General features: G+C 37.6%; 2 protein-coding genes and 1 long non-coding RNA gene across 5 annotated transcripts in view; 1 reads left to right on the top strand and 2 right to left on the bottom strand.

Annotated features, from left to right (window-relative positions):
* Positions 1 to 9209, bottom strand: part of dock5 (dedicator of cytokinesis 5) — a 98954-nt gene extending 89745 nt beyond the window's left edge. For all 3 annotated transcript variants that reach the window (XM_073868123.1, XM_073868124.1, XM_073868125.1), the window contains exon 1: positions 9041 to 9209. In XM_073868123.1, coding sequence (XP_073724224.1) covers positions 9041 to 9083 — 43 coding nt within the window. In that variant the 5' untranslated portion in view covers positions 9084 to 9209. The remainder of the gene's footprint in view (positions 1 to 9040) is intronic.
* Positions 9210 to 14113: 4904 nt separating this feature from the next.
* LOC129414753 (uncharacterized) lies at positions 14114 to 22179 on the bottom strand. The gene is made up of 3 exons (XR_008634518.2): positions 22042 to 22179; positions 16361 to 16684; positions 14114 to 14423 (listed from the first exon to the last, which is right to left on the bottom strand). It is a non-coding gene; the product is annotated as an uncharacterized lncRNA (long non-coding RNA).
* Positions 20330 to 23695, top strand: nefmb (neurofilament medium chain b). The gene is made up of 3 exons (XM_055168861.2): positions 20330 to 21392; positions 21859 to 21983; positions 22067 to 23695. The coding sequence occupies exons 1-3, from the start codon at positions 20346 to 20348 to the stop codon at positions 23208 to 23210; spliced, it is 2316 nt and encodes a 771-aa protein (XP_055024836.2). The 5' UTR covers positions 20330 to 20345; the 3' UTR covers positions 23211 to 23695.
* Positions 23696 to 24966: the final 1271 nt, after the last annotated feature.

Here is a 24966-nt window from a genome sequence, read left to right as displayed (position 1 = left end):
ATCGGAAAACAGATATATCGGTCGATCTCTACACGAAAACACTAAAACCGACTCTAATCAATGTAGTATACATGCTAGTCCAGTATGTGGCACTGTAATCTGCCACAGAGAAACACTAAAAACAGAGAAGAGGACATGGAAAATGCACTTAAATAAACCTTGTTGGCTGTACATACGAAACCGTAAGGGCTCATTCATAGGACCCAGTTTCAAAAAATAGAGGTTTCAGGCTCCCAAAATGCCAGATACGTCTGGACGAAATGCCAATACAGACTAAAAAAATAGTAATACACAACTCTTCAGAACAAGCCGCATGATTTGAAGCATCATTCAAAACTTTATGACTCTAAGGGTCAGGTGTTCCTTCATTTTTCTAACTCCAGTGTGAGAAACAAATAATAGCGATGTTTGCCCTAGCACTCACACTTAATAACACACCTGAGCCCATGTCATCATGCTGTAAGAAGGAGTATGACAGAGACAACACAAGACTGTCTGGCACAAAACACAACTGAATTGTTGGGAATGTGAGCCTACTGGAAGGCTTTTTAATGGAGGTGGAAACATTTTTTGGGTTGTTGAACTGCAGATGAACCTCAGACTGTACATGTCTACACTATAAGATTGAAGTCTGAAGCTTTGAGTTCTCCCTCCCTCTTGAATGTTGAAGGACACTTCAGCGGGAATTTAAGATTTCTAGGTGACATCCACCTGCCACCACACTGTTTTCTGTCAGCTGAATGCACAAAAATAAACACTTGTGTGTGCGCACAGATAGGATATACTGTAGGAATGCAAGTAGACAAACATTATTACTTTGTATATACACAGTATTTGAGATTCTTGATATGAGGGGTGGGGAATATACTGGCTAAACCTGTTAAACAGTCTTAACCAATGTAGAAACTTGAGCATCAGTGTTGTGCAAAAAAAAAGTTGCAAAGTTTTCGGTAAATTTACGAAACTTTCCATTGGACCTTAATCTGGGGAATTTTGGAAATATTCCAAATTGGAAACTTAACGGGAATTTAGTGAAATTTATATAAACTATATCATATACATTTTGTGTGGTCATAAAGCAGACATGCATGCAAGGTAATACAAATTTTTAAAATTGACTGATTTAATTGTAAGTAGAACTTTAATTGATTATTTCATTGAGTAACACAAAAGCATAATAAACATTATTATTATTATTATTATTATTATTATTATTATAGTGCTAGCTTACATTTAAATATCTGATTTACTGACTAGCTAGCTAGCCACTGCAGGGCTCAACACAAATTATTTTTTATACGTGCCCAGTCGGGCCAGTGGTTCAGGTTTTCACTTGCCCTGGCAAAATTTTCACTGGCCCCAATACTTGGAATATTCCATTTTCTTAAAAGAAAAATCCAGATAATTTACTCACCACCATGTCATCCAAAATGTTGATGTCTTTCTTTGTTCAGTCCAGAAGAAATTATGTTTTTTGAAGAAAACATTGCAAAATTTTTCTAATTTTAATGGACTTTAATAGAACCCAACATTTAATACTTAACTCAACACTTAACAGTTTTTTTCAATGGAGTTTCAAAGGACTATAAACGATCCCAAACGAGGCATAAGGGTCTTATCTAGCGAAACGATTGTCATTTTTGACAATAAAAATAACAAATATATACTTTTAAACCACAACTTTTCGTCAAGGTCCGGTCCAGCGCGACCTAACGTAAATGCGTAGTGACGTAGGGAGGTCACGTGTTACATATATAAAACGCACATTCGCGGACCATTTTAAACAATAAACTGCCACAAATACATTAATTAGTATCAGTTGACATACAACAACATAGAAACGGGCCTCTTTCAAGACGCTTGTAAACACTGGGGCGGAGTTACGCGTTCGTCCTCTGTGACCTCTTGGCGTCATGACGTATTGCGGTGACGTAGTGGGGTCAGCTGGCGCATCACGACCGGATCTACACGACGAGAAGTTGTGCTTTGAAAGTGTATATTTGTTTTTTTATTGTCAATCGTTTCGCTGGATGGGACCCTTGTGCCTCGTTTGGGATCGTTTGGGGTCCTTTGAAACTCCGTTGAAAAAAACTGTTGAGTGTTGAGTTGGGTATTGAATGTTGGGTTCTATTAAAGTCCATTAAAATTAGAAAAAATCTGCAACGTTTTCCTCAAAAAACACAACCCCCTCTGGACCAAACAAAGAAAGACATCAACATTCTGGATGACATGGTGGCGAGCAAACCATCTGGATTTTTCTTTTAAGAAAATGGACTAATCCTTTAAAAGAAATAATTAAAAAGTCAAATATAATTGTATACATATACAACAGACATGTTCCAACAAAAAAAGGCTCCCAACTTTTTTGCTTTACCTGTAAACTGACAGCAAACTGCGCAAAATATTGCATTGTTTCTTTCGGCGTGTTTTACCCAAGTAAATGTCTGCTTCAAAGATGTTAAATAATATACATTGATGAAAATATATTTTAGTGACTGAGGGTGAAGCACTGGCCCGATCGGGCAAGTGACAATACTTTTTCCTGGCCAGAACGTCCCTAACACTTGCCCCGGGCCACCGGGCCGTCCTTTATGTTGAGCCCTGCACTGTATAAACACATATTGGAATTTGCTAGTTAAACTGTTAAAATGTAGCAAGTGTGCCGTCCCCTTGGGTAATATATGGAGATTTTTTTCTTTTAGGTGGAGTAAGTGTGTGTGCGGGACACTACTTTTTTAAATATCTCACCTAAATGTGTTTCAGTCAGTGTATTTGTCTTTACAACGGTAAAATGTTGTTGCACACTAGCTTACACACAGCACAAGGAGGTTTTAAACAAATTTATGTAATTTATGTGAATACATGCAAAGATTAATATTTTGACAATATGTTGTGTGCAGGATTCAAGAAATGATCTGTGCATGTTATAGGAGAATGCAAGTACATGCAGGGGGTGTGGCCTCAATGGCCCTTCAGTAAGCAGTGTGCTGTGCATGGGACTGAGGAATGAGCAGGGTAGAAATTCAACTGAAATTGCATCTTTGTTGTTTTAAACAAAATTATGCTGCAAGATTTGTTTAACTACATTTAAGTTCCCTGTTATAGGCAACTCTGCATTTTTTTTCAAATTCCCATTTTATTCCCATATATTCCCGTTAATTACCATGGAAAGTATTCAGCTTTGAAAATTCAATTGTTTAAAAAAGTAATTACAAAAAGGGCAAAGAAAAGGCTTGTTAGGTGATTTTTGGGGCAACCATCACTAGTATTACTGTTTATAATGTTCCTGTAGCTCATTTGGAAGAGCATCGCATTTGCAGTGCAAAAGGTCATGGGTTCAATCCCAGGGAAAACCTATCAATGTATACTGATCAATGTATACACTGAAAGCACTTCAGATAAAAATGCCTGCCTAATGCACAAACATATAAGTGAGACTTCAGATGACAAACCCTCTAAGGGCTCAGTCACACCAAAAGCGTTTATGGCAGTTGCAGGCGCCTTTTTTGAATGATATTCTATGGGCAGGGCGCGTTTGCGCGCTGTTTATGCGCGCCGAGCGCCTTGCGGTTTTCTGCCGCCTGCCGCGCACGCGTTTTTGAAGGAGCGCTGAGAGCGGAGGAGCGCCTGACGTCATTCGCGTCTTCCATTGTCCAATCAAATGAGGGGAGAGGCGGGCCTTACGTTGTGGCGAGGGAAGCTTACAGTTGCTTTGAAGAACCGGACTCCACTCGCTCACTCTCTCCTGCGTGTTTGTGCTCCTCTTATCCTCAAACAAGGTCAGAGCAAGCGCCCTCTTTTTAAAGTTTCTGCTAATATGACAGTTAACAGCAAAAGAGCGCTCACGCTTCAATTTTGATTGACAAGACAGCTGACTCGGTGGTTGCTTAGCAATATTAAAAGCCGCGCTGCACTGCTCTTTTTTAAAAAAGGCAGTGCGTCGCGCCTTGCGTTTGCAAGCGTTTAAAGCGCTTTTGGTGTGACTGAGCCCTAAGTGCATCTGATGGTTTTTTGTAAGTGAGCATTTTTTTCTAAGGCTCTTATGTTTAGGTTTACACTTTAATGGCAATAAAAATATTATTAGTCAGATTATTAATTATTAAAAATGTCTTATTTTTACAAATTTGATGTTTTACAATTACAAGATTCGATACAAAAAAAAAACGTTTAAGTGCATGCAAAAATCTCCACTAGTAAAAAGGTTTCCAGTCGCTCTTCACTGTTCTTTCTGAATAAAGGAAAATGGCTAAAAAAATGATTGTAATATATTCGGTCAATCGTTCACCCAATTCCTCTTTTGTGCACTTATATTTATATATGAAGAGTTAAGAGGTTAAGAGGTTATCTCGTCTATATATGAAGACGAGATAACCACCGTTTTTTTAATTGTTCAAAAATCTAGTTTTTTGGTTGTGCATTCCAATTAATTTCAATGCAAGTATGCAACTGCAGTTGGTTTGTTTTGATTTAAACCTTCATAACTTAAAAAGTACAGCTAAGTAGCACCATAAAACAAAATAATAACATGATAACATAATAATAAACATGTTTTGACAAAAATGTTAAAAAATGAATTTATCTCGTTTTGCAACGAAACTCTTTATATATTTATTCATTTGGCAGATGCTTTTATCCAAAGCGACTTACAGTATATTACAAGCTATACATTTCTTTTTATCAGTATTTGTGTTCCCTGGGATCGAACCTATGACCTTCTACCACTGAGCTATACAGAAGCAAACACAGGTACGTTATTCCCAGAAAACAACCGATCACAACTAATAACACACGGTGAAGCACTGAATCTGATCTCTTACAAAAGTTCTTCACAAAAATTGGAATTATCTCCGCTTTTAGCTGAAAATTTGAGAGGTGATAACTGATAAGAGAACAAATCAAGGTAGGATGAAACTTTTTGTTGTTGTTGTTGTTGTTGGAAAGTGGATGGTCTGTTCTTTCATTTGATATTTTATGTTTATTTAAAGAAGATCATTTTTAATTTTGAACTTAAAAAAAAAACGCTGACCGGGAAAGAGTTAAGCATGCTTCCATATTTGATAATCAATTCAACAGTTGCACGATATAAATGTTAATGTATAAATTAGATGAATTTTGATTTATAAAAATAAACACCACAGTTTTTAATCATATTTTCATTGTGTCTTTGCTGCGTCTGTGTTGCTTGAGAATTGCGCTCTGTTGCAGTCACACTTGATTCTGAGGAACTACTTTGTTTGGCGGAAGAGTAATATTTGTACTAATATAATTACAACTTATTTGTGTTTCATTTTGTGAAACCCTGCTATGCATATGAAGTAACCGTTTTATAAATGCAATAAACCCCGCGAAGCAGTGGGGTTACAGTGCATTTTATAACAACGCCCCTTAGCTGTTATAAAATGCACTGGTAACCCACTGCTTATTGGGGCTTATTGCTTTAATAAGCACATTCGGTGTGTTACAAGACCCTCCTGATCATACTGTCGGGCTTATTTCTCCAAAATCATCCGGCTGCCTATAAATGATCCCTTACTTATCTCATTTTTGATGGAGGTGGCATTTAGCGGCTTTTCTGAGCTCTTCATAAACAAAGGTGCATCATGCATGGGTTAGCCTTGACTTATCATCAAGTCCTGCCCCCCTTGGTTACTGTTGCTAGCGCTACAAGCATTTGATCTACTGCTGTCAAGTTGTTCAAATAAAAAGCTTTATACTCTAAACACTGTTTAAAATCAAAAGTCTCTTTTATTACAAAATGCGTTTCGAATGAAACGGTGCATATCACCATAGGTCTACATTTTGTGAATATTGTTATATAAATTACGGCGTATATTGCTCGCCCCTCGGCTGGCACGATAAACAATCAAAATAAACAGGCAAAAACAACTTATTGTTTATATCAGGCACTGCAATATCCTGCATTGTGAGAAAGCAATAATATCTGCAGCACGCCGACTTTCGGCTCAAAGCTCAGTGTTTGTTCAGGCATGCACACAGCTCAGCTCAAATAAAGACTCGCTGATAAACTCAAACGCTCGAGGCTACGTTTCATGACATGCGTCCACTAGTGCACTGCAAATCTCATGCACACACAACCCAGAAGTCTGTTCTTCTTTTTTTTAATGGCATGTATGAAACAACAGCTGTGTTTGCGTAGTATTATCTATTAAATCTGACGTACTCTTATATGAAACGTGCCGTTACTTCCGCTCAAGAGTCATGTGCTACAGTGCTCATGAACTTCTGCTCTGGTTGGGTCAGATTAATGATCTATAACATATTAGCTCATAGCGTATCCTGTACACACCCAAACAGATCTAGGCCTTGGAGAGGAGAGCTACATGAATAGATGATGAATTCCATCGCCTCTGGCTACATTCATCACGCTTAGCGGGAAACCTCTGTCATTGCATTAAAAAAACATTTAAAATCGCTTAAAACCTCCAGCTTGTTCCTTCTGATTGGCGCTGGCCCAGCATTGGATATTTATTTAGCGGAAAAACAGCAGAGAGAAACGTTTGATGGAGCATCAAATTTATTCATTGATGATAATATCTCAATTTTTATTCTCCTATTTCTAGGGAGAAATTTGCATTGTGGTTACTAAATATTTGCTCGGTTACGTCTAAAGCTTACTTGAGTTCGTTCTAGATTATTAAATGTGACATTATGGTGCAGATTATGGATAACATCATGCACAAAATGCGTCCTGTTTTAGTCATCGACTAACTAGGCAGCAGCTGTAGATTTGAACACAGCTTCGCTGTCGAAAATGCTGCACTTCACACACTATGCATCATCTGAGCGTGTGATTTGCTGTTTGGGCCATGGAGGCGTCACAATGAAGAGGCCTGGTGCATGCTGGGATGCGGGATTTGCTAATAGCTCCTCTCTGACCGGCCTTTGTGTAAAATTCACAATGACATAACATACAGAGAGGTCACAAACACCCCATCACTTGTTATGTTGCCATGTGATCTTTTGTTGTTATTGCTTTATTTGTATCTACAAATTATAAAGTATTATTAAGATGTGTTTTGGCCAATCGGGTCACAAGTGGATGACACTAAATAGAGGTGTATACGGGATGTAAAACGTTTTGAGCTTGCACACTTTTAACCACAAAAAAAAAGCATTCGACTGGATTGCTTTTATTGTATACACACGCATGTGGTTGTATGTGTTCGAGCAACCACAAAGACCGCCTACTGATCTAATGCAGGGGTGTCGAACTCATTTTAGGCTGAAGGCCGGATGGTAAATAACGTCAGGGCATGATAAGTTTTTTAAATATAGTGTGCTGATAATTGTGTTAATATTAACTAAACTAACTACAAACTAATTAGCAAGAAAACTAGAGGAACACACAGCTCTGTAAAACCTACAAGTACATCTGTAAAAGCCCACTGGCCTTAGGTGGAAAAGCCTTAATGTAGCTTCCTATGCATGGAACCTTAAAGGGGGCATATCATGAAAATCTGACTTTTTTATAATTAAGTCCCCAGTGCTTCTCTTAACATAGAAAATATGAAAAAGATCAACCCAGCAACTTAGTTTTGGTAAACCATTCTCTACAAGCATGTAAAAAATTAGGTAATTGAAATGTGACTCCCCTTGTGATGTCACAAGAGAATATGCTGCCCCTTAATCTGCACTATCCAACCACATTGGCATTGCCATTTAGTGCAGAGATCAGCTCATTGCATTTTAAAGGACACACCTAAAAATGGCACATTTTTGCTCACACCTACAAAGTGGCAACAGCGTTATCACACCTTTATGTTTTAGGTTGAACTGTGAAGACTTCCTGCTGAAAGTCTACTTCACTGACCCATACCCTAAAAATATCATCATTTGCAGTAAAATGGGAAAGGGCAAACTGAAACAAAAGCTTTAAAAGACCTAGCAAACCTAGCTAGTTGTTTGATGTCTGACCAACAGATTACATGTACTTTAAAAACGCTCGAGCACAACAATCAGCTCTGTGTTTTAACCGGCCAGCTGACCGGACTTGGCATAAACACCAAGTACAGTAGTGCACTGGAGCTCTAAAAAATAAAAGCTCATATGCAAAAGCCACCCGTTCATTAAATCCTCTTATGCAATGCAGTCCATGCAAAATATTTCAATTTATATTTACGATCACATTTAAAACACTGGGACGTCTTAAAAGTGTCAAGGGTGAAGACGGGCGCTCATGTAAACGGTATAGATGCATATGCAGGTCTTTTATTATGGTCTGAGAGTTGATAAACAATCCAGAAACTCAATGTATCTTTCATCACTCACAGATAAAGAGATCTGTTGGACTTTAAGGGTGTGTTCAGTTTGCATGTGTGCACAGATTAATGTTACTAGAAGGGAAATGTTTTTTATGACGGTGATCATTTCAAGTTTCAAGTAGCAAGAAACCAAACCCTTAGGACAAGAAATAAACAATGTGACAATACTTTAACATTAAATCTAAATGTTGTTGGTTTCTTGCAACTGGGCCCCAGGTGTCTGATACAATATAATCGAAATATAAAAACAAAGTAAAACAGTTTATAGAAAATAGTTTACAATATAATGTACATGCAAATATATTAGCACGTGTGATATGTATGCATGTATGCTATAAAGGTGCTCTCACTTTACATAGTTTACATACAGAGTCACTTCGTCACCTCTGTCAGTATGTTGCATGATACTGTATATATACAGTAGCCTATGTATTGCACAACATTTCGCTCCACTGTGTGTACTTAAACATGACTAAAAATAAGTAAATCAAACTAGACTAAAATAAAAACACATTTGACCCACCAAAGAGCAATAAGCATACAACGCTCCTCCACGTAACTAACTTGTGTTACAAAATGTCAACAACCCTAAAACTTTTTGCTCCGTTAGAAGTTTCTGTATGACAACTGAAAAGTTTTCATTGCACGACCCTCAGGTGTGTTTACAGGTAAAGGTGCGGCTGAGCTCGAGCTCAAACTCTAAAGCAACTCGTGTAAACTGAAGGAAGAGACGCGAAAGCGCGTTTAAAGTCACTTACCCACTCCATATTTCTCCCTTTTTGTGGGAATCCAGCGCGTCATGGCGGGAAAAGTTTAGTGAGATGAAATAAATCATATGAATAATGAATAAGTGTGTAAAGTGAAGGATCTGCTGTCTGAATGTAACAGTTCCAGTTCCGGTTACGCTCTCTCTCTCTCTCTCGCTCGCTCGCTTGCTCTCTCTCTCTCTCTCTCTCGCGCGCGCGCGCGCGCTCTCTCACTCGCACTCAAACTCATTCATTCAAGCTAAACAAAATCGTCATCAATATATTTTTACGTCAAATGTTATATAAATTAAAACACTGCAAACAGGATTTATTCATATGTTTTAATGTTACATGTGGCTCATTTTAGTTTATTATTTTGTTTTGTTTTTTAAATATATTGTATAAATATTGTCAGTAAATTCTGAAAATAACATGAGCAAAGGTTAATAAATGCTGTAGAAGTAGCCTTTTGTTCATTTTAAGTTTATGCTAGCTAATTCATTTTTAACAAATATACAACCTTATTAGTGTTACCAAGAATATATTTGAAAGTGAAATAAATCTAATTATCATGTATTGTATTTTGAAGAGTTATTGCGTCTGCATTGTGCTGCTACAGTTGCAGTTGTACTGTAGGCTTGCACAGTGTTACTGAAGGCTGAATTTTTGCAAGGTTTCCTGGGAAACTGTGTATTTTCTTTCTTTGTTGTGAAGAAAAGAAAAAAAACGACAATAAAATTGACTGACTTTGAAATGTATTAAGTGTAGTCTCTCTTTGGAAGTTTTTGAGCAGCATAGCTTTAACTTTGTGCTTTGTATCTTTATTTTTCATTTACTGTTGTTTGTTTACAAATACGTATTTATTTGCTAGTGCACATATGAACTGCAAATGCATTGGCTGCCAATAACGCTTGCTAACTTTAACTAAACCTTTGTTTTCTTTTCAAGATAAGAAAAACTGTGAGCTTTTTTGTATATTTGTTTTTTTTACATTTGGCACATGGCCTTAATCATTCCTACTGGGATATTATCATAGATATTGAATGGAGCAGTAAAGGGCAGGAATGTTCGGAATCTTCTGTTGTTACAGCAACTGCTACATCTCTCATGTCTCTCTCTCTCTTTCTCTCGCTCACTCACTCACTCACTCACTGTAGTGTATATGTTTTTAAAGGCACAGTGTATTAAGCTGCAAGTGTAATATAAATAAAACAAAAAGTGCAACATTTACTGTAGCTCTTTGTGTATGCGAGTTTATTCCACAAAAGCCCAGCTGTTTAAGTGTAAATCAAATTGTCACTTCTCAAAATCTCCAGTATATCCGAACAAAACTAATTTCATGATCCTTCTGCAATCATGAAGGCCTATAGACTAAAAATTTTAGAGACTTTTATCTTGCTCTTCTGGTTTACTCTCATGACGTTCATCTTCTAAGAATTCAAGAGATTGAGTGACTCGGCTGCCAGTGATGTAGCCTATTTATAGTCAGTATAAATCATTTGAATAACGTTATCAGTGTTCATTGTTCATTGTGTAGTTGGTATTGTTCTTTGGGTCAAATCCACCACGCTTTCAATTCAATTTATATAGCAAAATAAATAAACACACATTAAATAAGATAATAGTATGATTTTTTTGTTAGAATATGATGTATTCCGAAAATGTATTACATTTTTATATGCTCCAAATATTTTTTTAGATAACACAAATGCCAAGTAAAAAATTCCATTCCCTCCAGCCTCAGGGAATTTTGGGGAGCATGTAAACACATAAAATTAACTACAGAATGAATTCGGCCACGAGAAGAATGTCAAATTAAGAGTCTTCTCACAGGCCCTAACAATGGACCTATGCAATGGACCCATGGCCCCCATGTTTTTGGCAGGAACAGAGAGCCATCAAGTGTCCAATGTGGCTCACTGCATTCAATTTATGTTATTCAAAACCACACGTGCATTTAATTTTGACATTGAAAATGTTTTATTTTTTTACAGAGTGATTTATGATCACTTCCTCATGACTTTTTGGAGTTATAATATACCTTGACATTTTACTGGACTTTATTGAGTCAGGTTTGGTATGAATGGAATCTGAAGGTCAACCTGTCAACGTAACGAAATACAGTCAGTTACAATAAAATCATTTGGTTTATGTAGCATAGGTCATGGATATTAAATGAAATAAAATGCAAATACATTCTTAAACAATAATTGTAAGCCAATATTAACGGTGACTAGTAATAGGAATACATATTGTTATAGCTTATAATATTGTATCGATCACTTCGTGTAGTATAACTCATTAAAAGATGAGGGAGTGATGAGTGGGTTGTTGAGATAAGGAGAACCCCAAGCCCCTCTACGACTTTCTTTCCGGTTCAGGATCGGAGGGCGAGGGAGGCGCTTTGTCACACAATGCTAAAATTCCGTACCCCAGAATCCCACCCGCTTCCTTCCTATACCTAAGGCCACCAGTGAAGATGGGAAGACACCGTGTGTGACGCCGGTCTTTCGTAGGGAGGCAGCGATCGATTGTTGGATTTTATGAAGCGCTGCGCAGACGGTTCACGTATGACATTAAAGTATCGCGAGAGATCCCGGCACTGTGATGTCATAGGCCGATCGGTCTGCGCAGCTACACATGATTTCTCTGGAGAATATTGTTTTCTGTTACTCTTTGTTATTAATGTTGACAAAACAAAGCTGTAGTATAGGATAAACCAGAGAATACTAATCATTCAATACAAACAAAGTGTAATTCGGATTTATTCAATAAGTCTATGTTAATGATTGGATATGGTATTTCTGATTAACATTAATACACTCCAGTGTCCAGTAGAGGGAGCTAGTGTTGTTTTTACAGCTAGTGTTGTGTAAATTTTAAAGCAGGAGTATGGAAATTATACAGCTACTATGATTATATTGAAGCTTTTAATAGATTAAAGCTCCATGTTATGGTAGACAAAATATAAAATATGCTGGCTGTTTTTTCAGCACTATAATTAACCATTCAGCAGCTAAAACAGACAATTAAAGAAATCTGTGATTTTTTTTCCTTCATTATAAGAACATCACTGGGCTAGTACCCTTTCAAAAAGTACAGCTAGGTGCAAAAAAGTTCATAATAGTACCTTAAAAGTACGTGTGGATACCAAAGAGTGCATATATAAGAATCTTAAAGATACATACCCATACGGCAAACCTTCATATATCAACATATTTTTCAAAATTTTGTTGAAAATATATTTAATTTTAACCTATTCAAACCTGTTATTTTTAAAAGTTTTACTTCTAATTGGATGTGAATATATTGCCTTGGTTTAACATGTAGGTTAAAATATATTTCAAAATATACAAAAAGTGGCCAAAAAAAATATTTGTAAAAATATATTTTTGTAAACATATTTCAAAATATATTTCAGCAAATATTTTTTTTTATATTTTTAAATATATTTCAAGACACATGTACAAATATGTATTTTATGCCGTATGTGTAAGTATCTCAAAGGTGCATCGTTACCTAATGGCAGATACACCATTATAGGAACTTTTAAAGGGCACTGCCCCAGAGACATCTGGGGTACATATTTTAACCATTTTCTCTAATAGCATTGGAACAAAACTTAGGTCATTTAAATGGTTGGTCATTGAAGCAAAAAAGTTCTTCATAATTGGTAGGCACTCGACTGTGAGCAATAAAAATGCAATGTTTGAGCAAATCAGATTTTCATCTGGATGCTGATAGTGTCTAAATCATCATAAATAAATAATATTTACAAATTTCCCATGGGAAAACAATTGTCTTTCTGCTTCTTACAGCACAAAATATTCCAAATATTCCTCGATGACAAATGCTCTTTTTACAAATTGCAAGGAACAACAAAAGGTGAATCTGTTGTTTTAAGCTAAAAGACTGTAAATTCTGTAACGGATATAAAAGCAAGTGAAATGCTATAGCTGAGCTTTTTACAAGTAAAAAACTAAAGGACATGCAAAGTTTCTAGATGAAGTTATGTCCTCAAAGCCCTCCCTCCCCATCCTGCCATTAAACTGAATTGATCAGCAGTACACAGCATATCCAATCTGTAAGTGCTGGCATGTCTGAGCCCGAGTGCTTTTGGCCAGAGCAGCATCTTTCTGCTTAAAACATCTCGGTTCAAGTCAAAGGCTCAGCACTCCAACCTTCAATCTTGTCAAGGAAATGCAGCGTTTCTGGGTACGGAATCGCTGATGGGATCGATACAGCCACCCGGATGTCCCCACTTTTGTCTCATTTCTACAAACTTATGGCAACTTTTGAAATTAAAAACAAGGAGTGACTAGAATTCCATCAATAAATTAAATATCATATTCTCTTTGCAGAATGATAATATGTAACGTAATGACATAGTGTCATCAAAATGTAATGCAGACAGATAAGTTTAGCATTTTATTCAGACAGTATGAGGCATGCAATCATGCTAAAATGCCTGCTTTGATCTTCCAAATCACTTTCACATTATTGTTCCTTTAATGCATTTCACTGCTTTTTATGCCAGGGTCAATACAGGCATTTCAGCACAGACATCAGATGATGCAAGAACATTGGCAGAGTAAAGTAAATGAACTTGATGAACTTGATGTGCTATAAGCTGTGCTACAGATTCACAAAATCGACCCCTGCAGCACAGTTTATACCTCAAATATAGTATGCAACTTATCATCGTCCTTCATCGTTGCTTTAAGATGCATCATAGTCTGTCTGTGGGCTGGATGTGGGTGCCGTTGTGGGGTGTGGTCTGGGTGCAATGCAGTGCTGGACCAGCCCACGTCACAAGTGGGACCACCTCTCCTCATCTGTAACTGCATTTGCCATTATCTTACTGGGAGAAAGAGAGAGAGGAGTAGGGGGGAGTAATAAGGTTTCACACTGCACTGCAGATTCTGGGTGTTTCCTTTTAGGTCGTGGACAGAGGGTAAAGGTCAGATGACAGCAGGTCATTTTCTAGTCATGCTGCAGCATCTTTTGCATCAATTGCATGGTCAGATATCCAAGAAATGGATAAGACAAAAACAGCATGATATGATGAGAGATGGGTACAGGTGTATGTAATAGATTTGACCATAAAAGTTGGCGCGGACGTAGAGGTTGTTCATCATTTTGACTCAACAGCCTGAGATGTAGTGTGAGTGTGTGTGTTTGGCCGGCACATACACGTTTACACGAGATTTATGTCCACTGCAGTAATGAAGTTATACTTGCTCTGTTCCTTGGCAGAAACATTAGCAAATACCTAACAAGATCTCCGCAGCAGGGTTTGATGGTGGAGACTTATCTTAGAAACTGCTGTCCTCTGTGCGTATCGAAATACCATTTCTTCCTTTTGTCACAAACCGGTCTGTTCCCAGTTGTTTAGCTGCAGTGATAAAAACAAGATTTGTTAGGATTTACACCAGTGCACTTATGCACATGCAGTATGCAAGAATATTGTTATTGTTTTTGCTTCATGTGCATTCTGGCATGCTTGGTTTTAAAGGGCACTTGGGAAAATACAATATTGAGTCATAAAACCCAGCCTATCCCTCAGTGGGATGTGCCATGATGTGCAGTTATGATCTTGTATACTGTAGATATGTGGTTGAGCATTGCATAAGCAGCGCAAAAGGCAATGGGTTTGATCCTAGTACCCCCATACTGATTACATTTTTGGGATATTTTGGATAAAAGTGCATAATGCATAAATGTAAATGTACTTGGAATAAATGAATGAACCAATGCTAGCATTTAAAATTTTCCCTGGCTTATTATTTCAATAGTCACTGAAAAATATAAAGTAACTCTTGAAAAATATTTTATTTAAATAAATGAAATAAAAATAGATGATGCTGGATAGCATTCAACACAATTTTTCACTCATTTGCATACTATTTAAAAATAGTAGGCATGCACACTCACCTAAAGGATTATTAGGAACACCTGTTCAATTTCTCATTAATGCAATTATCTAATCAACCAATCACATGGCAGTTGCTTCAATGCATTTAGGTATGCATCCAGTAAGCGGCAGTCCTGTGGGCGAAAATGCCTTGTTGATGCTAGAGGTCAGAGGAGAATGGGCCGACTGATTCAAGCTGATAAAAGAGCAACTTTGACTGAAATAACCACTCGTTACAACTGAGGTATGCAGCAAAGCATTTGTGAAGCCACAACACGCACAACCTTGAGGCGGATGGGCTACAACAGTAGAAGACCCCAACGGGTATCACTCATCTCCACTACAAATAGGAAACAGAGGCTACAATTTGCACGAGCTCACCAAAATTGGACAGTTGAAGACTGGAAAAATGTTGCCTGGTCTGATGAGTCTCGATTTCTGTTGAGACATTCAGATGGTAGAGTCAGAATTTGGCGTAAACAGAATGAGAACATGGATCCATCATGCCTTTTTACCACTGTGCAGGCTGGTGGTGGTGGTGTAATGGTGTGAGGATTTTTTTGGCACACTTTAGGCCCCTTAGTGCCAATTGGGCATCGTTTAAATGCCACGGCCAACCTGAGCATTGTTTCTGACCATGTCCATCCTTTTATGACCACTATGTTCTCATCCTCTGATGGCTACTTCCAGCAGGATAATGCACCATGTTACAAAGCTCAAATCATTTCAAATTGGTTTCTTGAACATGACAATGAGTTCACTGTACTAAAATGGCCCCCACAGTCACCAGATCTCAACCCAATAGAGCATCTTTGGGATGTGGTGGAACGGGAGCTTCGTCAAATCTCCATCAACAGCAAGATGCTATCTTATCAATATGGGCCAACATTTCTAAAGAATGCTTTCAGCACCTTGCTGAATTAATGCCACATAGAATTAAGGCAGTTCTGAAGGCGAAAGGGGGTCAAACACAGTATTAGTAGGGTGTTCCTAATAATCCTTTAGGTGAGTGTATACAGTATATACTTTGCAGTATGCAGTAAGCAATACTCACAGAGCAGAGAGATCAGATTGTCTATTGATTTTGTTTTGTGTTAGTGTTATATTGCTTGTATCAATGTTCTTCATTAGTTTGACTTCAAATTACGTAGTTAAATGTGATAAGAGCCAATTCTAATCAATATGAATTGATCTGTTTCATACTAGTCACGGCATTTGAGTAAACTACTTAAATGACTACTTCAAGTGATATATAAGCATTTAAAAGCATTCTAATTTATCATTATTGTTTTTCATGCTGTATAATGTAAGGCTCTATAGGTCAATTAAATGTTTTTGATGAAGCCACTGCATCTGCAAATAGTTTCAAAGGTCTTTATGTGTGTGCGTGTATTCATTCATTTCTGACACACACTCACTTTATCTATCAAACACAGACTCCAGGCTGCTGTGAAGCAAACGCAAGCGGTGTTTCCACCCTGTCGGGCATCTCTAAATGAGACATCGGATTCACGTCTGTGTTTGTGTGTTTTGTGTGTCTGAGCGTTCAATCGAGTGCAGCTGGGTGCTGCAGAGGGGCGGAGCTTCAGATTTACACCCAACAATGTGCAGAAGAGCAGGAGAGCAGAAATGTGAGTTTGCAGGAAAACCGGCGATGTCAGCCAGAGCTCAGACTCACAGTATCACAGAGCTGCTGACAAATACAGAGAGATGCTGACAGATTCTGTTCGCTTCTGTTGGACCTGAAAGAGAAAAGCAATATAATGTGAGCATAAAACTCTTAGAAATACGTGAGACTGCAGGTTCTTAAAGTCTGTTGATATTTATGTTAGAGAACTAAACCAGGCTAAAATTGAAGTCTTTGTTATAAAATGAATAATGTGTGAATGTAGGAATTGTGACAGGAATTCCCAAATCCAATCATTGTAAGCATTAGATGAACAGGACAGGATTACAGACACATGTTTGCATCAAATTAAAAGAATTTATCTATTTAGGCCTATCCATATGAGACATGTAGCATAAAGCTGTAAGCATGCAATTATGCATCTAAACTTGCACATATCTGTGTTTCTTTGTCTTGCATTCATATTGGTTTGGTAATTGAGCCGTGTTGAACTCTTTAGCCTTGTATCGGCCCATACCGTCCCACTGGACCCGACTCAGCATCTCTTCACTTCGCCATTGGCTCACAGCCGAGGTACAAACATAAACCAGCGCACTACCCAAAAACATGACTGTGCAATTTCATAGCCGCAAAAAGCAACTTTAGACTTTACAATTATATTCCAACATCTAGTGTGTCACTGCTGCAGGTAAACAATGCAACAAAAAAATTACTAAATTGAATATTTAGTATAAATGATTTCTTCACATACTGTCATCACTAAAAAGAATCTCTGAATTTGAACCTCTCCCATATTAGCAAACTGGGTTTGCTCTCTAGGAAAGATTTCTATATTTTCAATTGATTATCTATATTTTTTATTGATTTAGCCCCTCCTAAAAAAAAATCTTTTAACCTCTGACACACTCTGATTATTTCCCATCATCACTGCTGTCAATATATATCATATATATATCTGTCAGTATCAGTTTGCATTATTTAACTGCAGTCTTATATTAAAATCCCAAAAGCACACTGTAAAAAAATGCAGCATTTTTGTCAAAGCAACAAATATTTTTATGTTACTTTAACTTATAAAAACAAGCAGAAATTGTTTAACTTAATTTTTTAAGTTATGTCAAGTTATCACAGGTAAAAACATAAAACAGTAGGTTGAATCGACAAGCAAAACCAAGTTTTAACATTTTTTACAGTGCATGCAACCACACTTCTAAAAATGTAAGTAAAGATACTTTTTAAGTAAAAATGTTTTTAAGTTGAGTTATAAGTCCTTGGTTTTGCATTATAATAAAGATTTAAATTAAAACAACTTGGTTTTGCAAGTCAATTTATTCATTTTTTTTAGTTTTTACTTGTGATAAGTTGAAATAACTTATAAAACCAAGTTGAAATTGTTTAAGTTAAATTGTTAAGTTATGTCAAGTTATCACAGGTAAAAACTTAAAACAGTAGGTTGAATCGACAAGCAAAACCAAGTTTTAACATTTTTTACAGTGCATGCAAACACACTCCTTTGTTGACATTTAAGTAAAACAACTTGGTTTTGCAAGTCAATTTATTCATTTTTTTTTAGTTTTTACTTGTGATAAGTTGAAATAACTTATAAAAACAAGTTGAAATTGTTTAAGTTAAATTGTTAAGTTAAGGTAACATATGTATATGTTGATTTGACAAAAATTCTGAATCGTTTACAGTGCAGTGAGCTCCTGTATGCTTTTTGTTATGTTAAGGAGTTTTTTCTTCTTTTCTTTATAGTTGTTCTTTGTAGTTTGGTGCTTCTTAAACTTTTGATTTGTCTGCGTTTAATATATATTGAGTTTATATTCTATTTTGGGCCTTCTGTAAAGCTGCTTTGCAATTGTAAAAAGCGCTATAGAAAGTTGAAATGAATCATATTGAATTGAATTATGCTGTAAATTAAAATGGTCCCCATACAGCAGGGGTGCCCAAGCTCGGTCCTGGAGGGCCGGTGTCCTGCAGAATCTCCAACCCTAATCAAACACACCTGAAGCAGCTAATTAAGGTCTTGCTAGGCATATTAGAAACTTCCAGGCAGGTGTGCTGAGGCAAGGAGCTAAACTCTGCAGGACACCGACCCTCCAGGATCGAGTTTGGGCAACCCTGCCATACAGTATTTTAAATTAATGAAAAAAACATTTTGGAACCTTGATACTTCACTGCATTATCCAATATTATTTTTTGACAACAGTGGACAAATATCCAATATATCACCGGTAACTGGCTTGCTCAAATTCCTGGCTTGGCCATCAATGCAAGAGTAAGAACATCCAGATCCAGCTGAACTTTTTTACTTTGTTCAAATGCTTCACTAAAGTGATTTGTTGGACAAGCAAACAAAATAAAAAAACAAGCTACAGAACTATAAAGTTTAAACATCAGTCAAAACTAACAAATCAGTCATTGTGTATTAACATCATCTGAATACAACTTAACATTGTGAAGTGACCCACACACCTACATGTCAGCTTTTTAGCAACTCCACTGTGGTGATTTATTAACCAATATATCAGTATGAGATTATTAGATTTGTTGTTTTTGCAAAGTAAGTATATATAATTATTTATCAGTTTCTTAATTTGATTGCTACCAGAATAAACAGTATTCAGTATTTTTATAAAAACTCAAATAAAACTATAAGATAAAGTGTCAATATTTAGCATGAGCTCCACTTACACTTGATCGAACCTGTGGGCTATCTTATATATATATATATATATATATATAATATCTTTCTTTATTAGGCTATAAACAGAAAATGTGTCCTATATGTAAAAAAGAAATAAGAAAAGTTCAAGAGAGTTTGAACTCTCTTGGCACTGAACACATCTTGAACTCTTTTAAAGAAGTCATTAAATTAGAATAAGGGAAAAAAGGATTTATTTTAATTTTTGACTGAACATGGGTTATATGAAACAATCCAGCATTTTGGGTAAACCAGCATAGGTTCAAATAACAACCCAACTATTTGGATTTGTCTCTTTTTGACCCATTGCTGGGTCAAATAAGCCAGAGATGCTATATCTCATCTTTATGTTAAATTATTATTTAAATGTATTATTTCTTTCTTTGTAGATATTTTATATTATAATAGGCTACAGCTTTTAAGACTTATTCATTTAAAAACATAATTAGACTTAAAAATTAATTTATCACATCACATGATTGTTCAAATTTAAAGCAAAGATATGCATTAAAATATATGACAACCAGTCAAATATCTGCACTGGCGCACTGTGTAGCTACTTTTAATGAATTGCTCTGCAAGTGCAATAAACATGACTTTGCTGAAGTCTGCATGCATAATAACAAGCTGTTTATACTGCATTCAAATCCTCTTTAATGGACGAATAATTTACATTTACGATGATTTTAACAAGGTGATTTATTTCAAATATCACAGTAAGCATACCATATCACCATCAACTACTCACACACAATACTGTTTACACACAGAATGTACAGTAAATACGTTTATGTAAAGAGCAACTCTTAAACACTGAATAAAAAATATACTATAAACATTAAATGCACCAAAAAGCAAAAGTAAGCATATGAAATGAATGCAGCAAATGTTTGTGAGTTTAGTTTTATTGATGCAAACTCGCAGCTTCTTGACTTTTGCACCTTTTATACAAAGTTTAAAGACATTTTTGGTGTTTTGAGGTGGAATGTTAAAGTTCTTCATCGATTTAAAAAAGGGAGGGGGTTACTTCTGCCTCGTTGACAAAGTAAGCCAGCCTATAAATACAACCGCAATGCCCTCACCACATCACCAATCCACAAGCAATTCCACCATGGACATGATAGGAACCTCTTCCCGAAGAAGGGCTTTGGAGACGCGGACCACCCGCTCTCCGTCGACCCCTATGCGCTCGCATTCCAGGACTATAAACGGTCTTGGTTTGTATAAAAGAACCTCCGCCGTGCCGATATCCAGATCTTACAACCCCGCGGTGCTCGCGTCTCCGGATGGGTTCGAGCTGAGCGCGGCACTTAGCGGAGACCCCGCACGCAGTAACGAGAAGGAGCAACTTCAAGGGCTCAACGACCGCTTCGCCAGTTACATCGACAAGGTGCGTTTCCTAGAGGAGCAAAACAAACAACTAGAAGCTGAAATCCAGGCGCTAAAGCAGCAGAAATTGTCGCAGTCCCTGCACAGCGATGCGTACGACAGAGAGCTCCAAGACCTGCGTTGCGCACTGGAGCAACTGCACAAGGAAAGGGCACAGGTCCTGCTGGATACGGAGCACACCGACGAGGATCTCCAGCGGCTGAGGGAGCGATATGAGGATGAAGCCCGAGTCAGGGAGAACGTGGAGGCTGCCATTCAAAGCATGAAGAAAGACAAGGACGACTCGATTCTCATAAAGTTGGAGATGGAAAGGAAAGTCCAGGCCCTTGTGGATGAAATTGACTTCTTGCGCCAAAACCACGAGGAGGAGATCAGCGAGCTCCTGGCTCAGCTTCAAGCCGCACAGGTGCCGGTGGTGGAGATGAGGGACCTCCAGAAGACCGACATCACCTCTGCGCTCCGGGAGATCCGTGCGCAGTTGGACGGGCTTTCATCCAAGAACCTCCAGCAGGCTGAGGAGGTGTTTCAGTGCCGCTATTCTATGCTGTCCGACGCTGCGGAGCAGAACAAGGATGCTATCAAGTCTGTACGGGACGGAATTGCAGATTACCGCCGTCAGATCCAAGCCAAGAACAATGAGCTGGAGGCTCTGCGAGGTACCAAAGAGTCACTGGAGAGGCAACTGCATGATATTGAAGACCGCCACAACAACGATATGGGCAGTTATCAGGTTTGTTTATGAAATTACTTTCACGTGAAAATGTACAAACTGAACAAAACAAATAATATATTTATTTAAAAAAAATGTTAATAGCAATATTAAATGTTTTTCTATTGAACTAAAACATAGGCTATTTGGATTATTCATGTCCTAAAACAATAAAAACTCTGTGGCACGTGTTCAAGTCCTGCTCAGTGGGTTTTGAAACACAGCAATTATTTCACAGGTGGTTGGCGCACTGCGTGCGTAATTTACGAGCTATGGTGCAGTCTCCAGATTTACATTACACAGTCTATAGTGCTGAATCTCCTGTTTGAATTTCTTCTCTAAAATCATTTTAAACTGCACAGAAATCATTCTGAATAAATAAATGACTTATTTTCTCAATATTTGGTGTCCAGTAAATTCATTTTGTGGTTTTAAAAAGAAGATGGATTCATGAATTAATTTTTCTATGTGTGTTTGGTTTTATCAGGAAATGATCCACCAATTGGAAAACGACTTGAAAGGAGCAAAATGGGAAATGGCTCGTCATATCAGAGAATATCAAGATCTGCTCAACGTTAAGATGGCGCTGGATGCTGAAATAGCAGCTTACAGGTACTTTTTCAATTAAAATGTTTAATGCTTATATTGCTCTTAATTAAAGTCAACGAACCTTATATTGTCTCTCTCAAATGTAGAAAACTTCTGGAGGGTGAGGAGACGCGCTTCCAAACCAGTATTTTGAGTCCTGGTTTAGCATACAGTCAGACCAAAACATCTAAGGTCAAACATAAAATCGTGGAGGAGATCATCGAGGAGACCAAAGGAGAGATTGACATTGACGATGACCTGGCAGAGGTGGCAAAGGATCTGGCAGAAGAAACTGGAGAGGAAGAAGAGGAAATTGTAGCTTCTGAACAAGCCAAAGTGAGTTCTGCTGCTCCTGGAGATGAGGAAGAGGCAGAGGAAGAAGAGGAAATTGTAGCTGCTGAAGAAGCCGAAGTGAGTTCTGCTGCGCCTGGAGATGAGGAAGAGGCAGAAGAAGAAGAGGAAATTGTAGCTGCTGAACAAGCCGAAGTGAGCTCTGCTGCCCCTGGAGGTGAGGAAGAGGCAGAGGAAGGAGGAGACGAGGAAGAAACAGCAGAAGAGGGAGAGGCCGCTGAGGAGGAAGAGGCTGCTGAGGAGGAAGAGGAAGAAGACGGAGAGGAAGCAGAGGAAGAGGAAGGAGAGGAAGAAGAGGAACCGAAAGTGGAAGTAATTGAGGAGACGGAACTATGTGCTGACAAAACTCCAACATCAGATAAGGAAGAGAAAGAAGGTGAAGAAGGAGAAGAAGAAAAAGATGCTGAAGAAGTCAAAGAGGTAGAGAGTGAAGAACAAGCCAAGGATGAGGATGAGAAGAAAGAGGCTGATGAAAAAGACGATGATGATGATGCCAAAGAGGAGACAGAGTCTAAAGGAGATGAAGAGAAGAAAGATGATTCTGCAGAAGAGGAAACAAAGTCCGATTCAGAAAAGAAAAGTGATACAGAGGAAGAGGAGAAGAAAAAAGGTGAGTCCTCACCCGTAACCGAAGAAAAAGAAGATGAAACGCAGGATAAAGAAGAGGACGTTCCCACTGCTGACCAAACCAGCCCGGCCAAAGAGGAACCCAGTCCCAAAGAAGAGGTCCTGACCAGAACCGTGGAGACCATCACCAATGGAGACAATGCAGCAACCAAACCAGCCCCAGAGAAAGAAGTAGAAAAGGCAGAAGAAAAACCACAAGAAAAAAAGAAAGTCGCCAAAAAAGTGGAGAAAGTAGCTCCGCAAGCAAAGAAGGAAATCAAAGATAAAGACTGATGCCTGGGTGAAACCTCCAAAGGAATTTAGTTCTTACAAATTGTTCAAATACATTTTATTCAATGCAAAATGTGAAAATCAAACACAAAAATAACTGCATGTGTGTTGACTGATGCATGTGTGAACGGAAGGATATAGCCATGCGAAACAGAGATTATAGCGTGTTTGAATTAAAGTGCAAGTACATTATGCTGCTAATGACTCTGTTGTAAGATTTTCCAGCGATACGAGCTGCTCTGCAGTAATGGTGCTACCACAACATTTGCAATTTAAGCAGAAACTCTTTCAAGTTACACGATGGCTTTCTAGCATACTTCATGCCTTAAGACAGAATGCACTGAATCAATGCTAAGTGTCGGTCTGTTCCACACAAAACAACAGAAGAATAACCGATAACAATAATACTGTGAAATGTAAAGGTGCTGCTGGTTCGATCTGTAATATTATCACACCAATCAATAAAAAGCTTGTTAAGTCACTACAAAGTCACTTGTGTGTTTGTTTTATATGCTGCTGTCTGTTGCTAATCTTGCAGAAGGAAACATTGTATATATGTTACTGTATAGGAGCGAATGCACGATGCATTAGAACAGTGTGTCTGGGTGCATCGATCCGTGGCCTTATTTTTCTAATGTTTCATTTCACTGAATTTCTGAATAATTCATTTGATCTCACTGCCCCCAGTTTGAGAACCACTGCCTTAAAAGAAGCATTTTTTACCTTTTTAACTTATAATCTAAAGCAGTGGTTCCCAAACTTATTCAGCATGTGGCCCCCCTTGTGTATGGTACATTCCTTCGCGGCCCCCCAAAGAAAATTTGTGACAAAAAATGTTCTAAAACTCAACATTTTAATAAAAAAAAGAACATAAAATTATACAAAAAAGTAGTGCTTTTGGTTAGTAGCCTTATTATTTTAGGTTTAATTACACAGAATTCATGATAAATTAATGTATTTCATAAAATGTCATAAAAATGGGCCCCCCCTGGCACCATCTTGCGGCCCCCCTGGAGTTTGAAAACCACTGATCTAAAGAACCATTTTTACTAGGGATGTGCAATTAATCGGCTTTGATTTTCAATTTCAATTACGATTAAAATATAAATTGCTATGGTGCCAGACTGATGCGTTTGTAAGGCACTTCAAGAAGGCACCAACACATGTAGCCTGCAACACTTAAATGAATGCATGTTTTTGTAATCAAGTAATCATGTTAAATAATCGTGACTATGATTTTGCCCATAATCAAGCAGTCCTTGAGCTTTATGTGAAGCTGAAAGACATCAGTGTTTAACTTTTAATCAAGGTAATGGAGAACATGAACTTGTTAGTCCTTGACTTCAGTCGTCTGCTGCATAAATGAATTTGTCGAACGGTAATAAAATGTCCATCCTATATCCAATTTATCTGTGAAAACACTAACTCGGTTACTAAAGACTGCAATGAATCAATACATACTTGTGACCAAACCAATTTTTAGTGATGGACTGTTATCTACATTAAATCTAGAGCATTCTGTGAAAATATAACCTTGATATCTTTAATATTCCCTTGAGTAATGTCCTGTCAAAATGGAAATTAATGTGAAATCAAACTTTGATGCTCCAAATCTCATCATTAGATTATGAGACTTAAGCCTGGATTTCACAGGCGGGGTCACATATGTGCAGGATCTGCATTAGGAATACTTGCAACGGTTGCATGCATGGAATTATTTACTGTAGCTGCATGCAATGTGCATGCAATGCAACATACA

This window comes from Misgurnus anguillicaudatus, chromosome 5, assembly GCF_027580225.2.
Source record: "Misgurnus anguillicaudatus chromosome 5, ASM2758022v2, whole genome shotgun sequence".
NCBI lineage: Eukaryota > Metazoa > Chordata > Actinopteri > Cypriniformes > Cobitidae > Misgurnus > Misgurnus anguillicaudatus.
Note: the sequence above shows the minus strand (reverse complement) of the source record. Positions and strands in the feature narration are given on the sequence as shown.

Bases quoted from the DNA above. Each gene is read 5' to 3' on its own strand.
- nefmb (XM_055168861.2), top strand. From the start codon at position 20,346: ATGCCCTCACCACATCACCAATCCACAAGCAATTCCACCATGGACATG. The intron at 21,393-21,858 runs GTTTGTTTATGA...TGGTTTTATCAG, and splicing joins ACGATATGGGCAGTTATCAG to GAAATGATCCACCAATTGGA. The intron at 21,984-22,066 runs GTACTTTTTCAA...TCTCAAATGTAG, and splicing joins GCTGAAATAGCAGCTTACAG to AAAACTTCTGGAGGGTGAGG.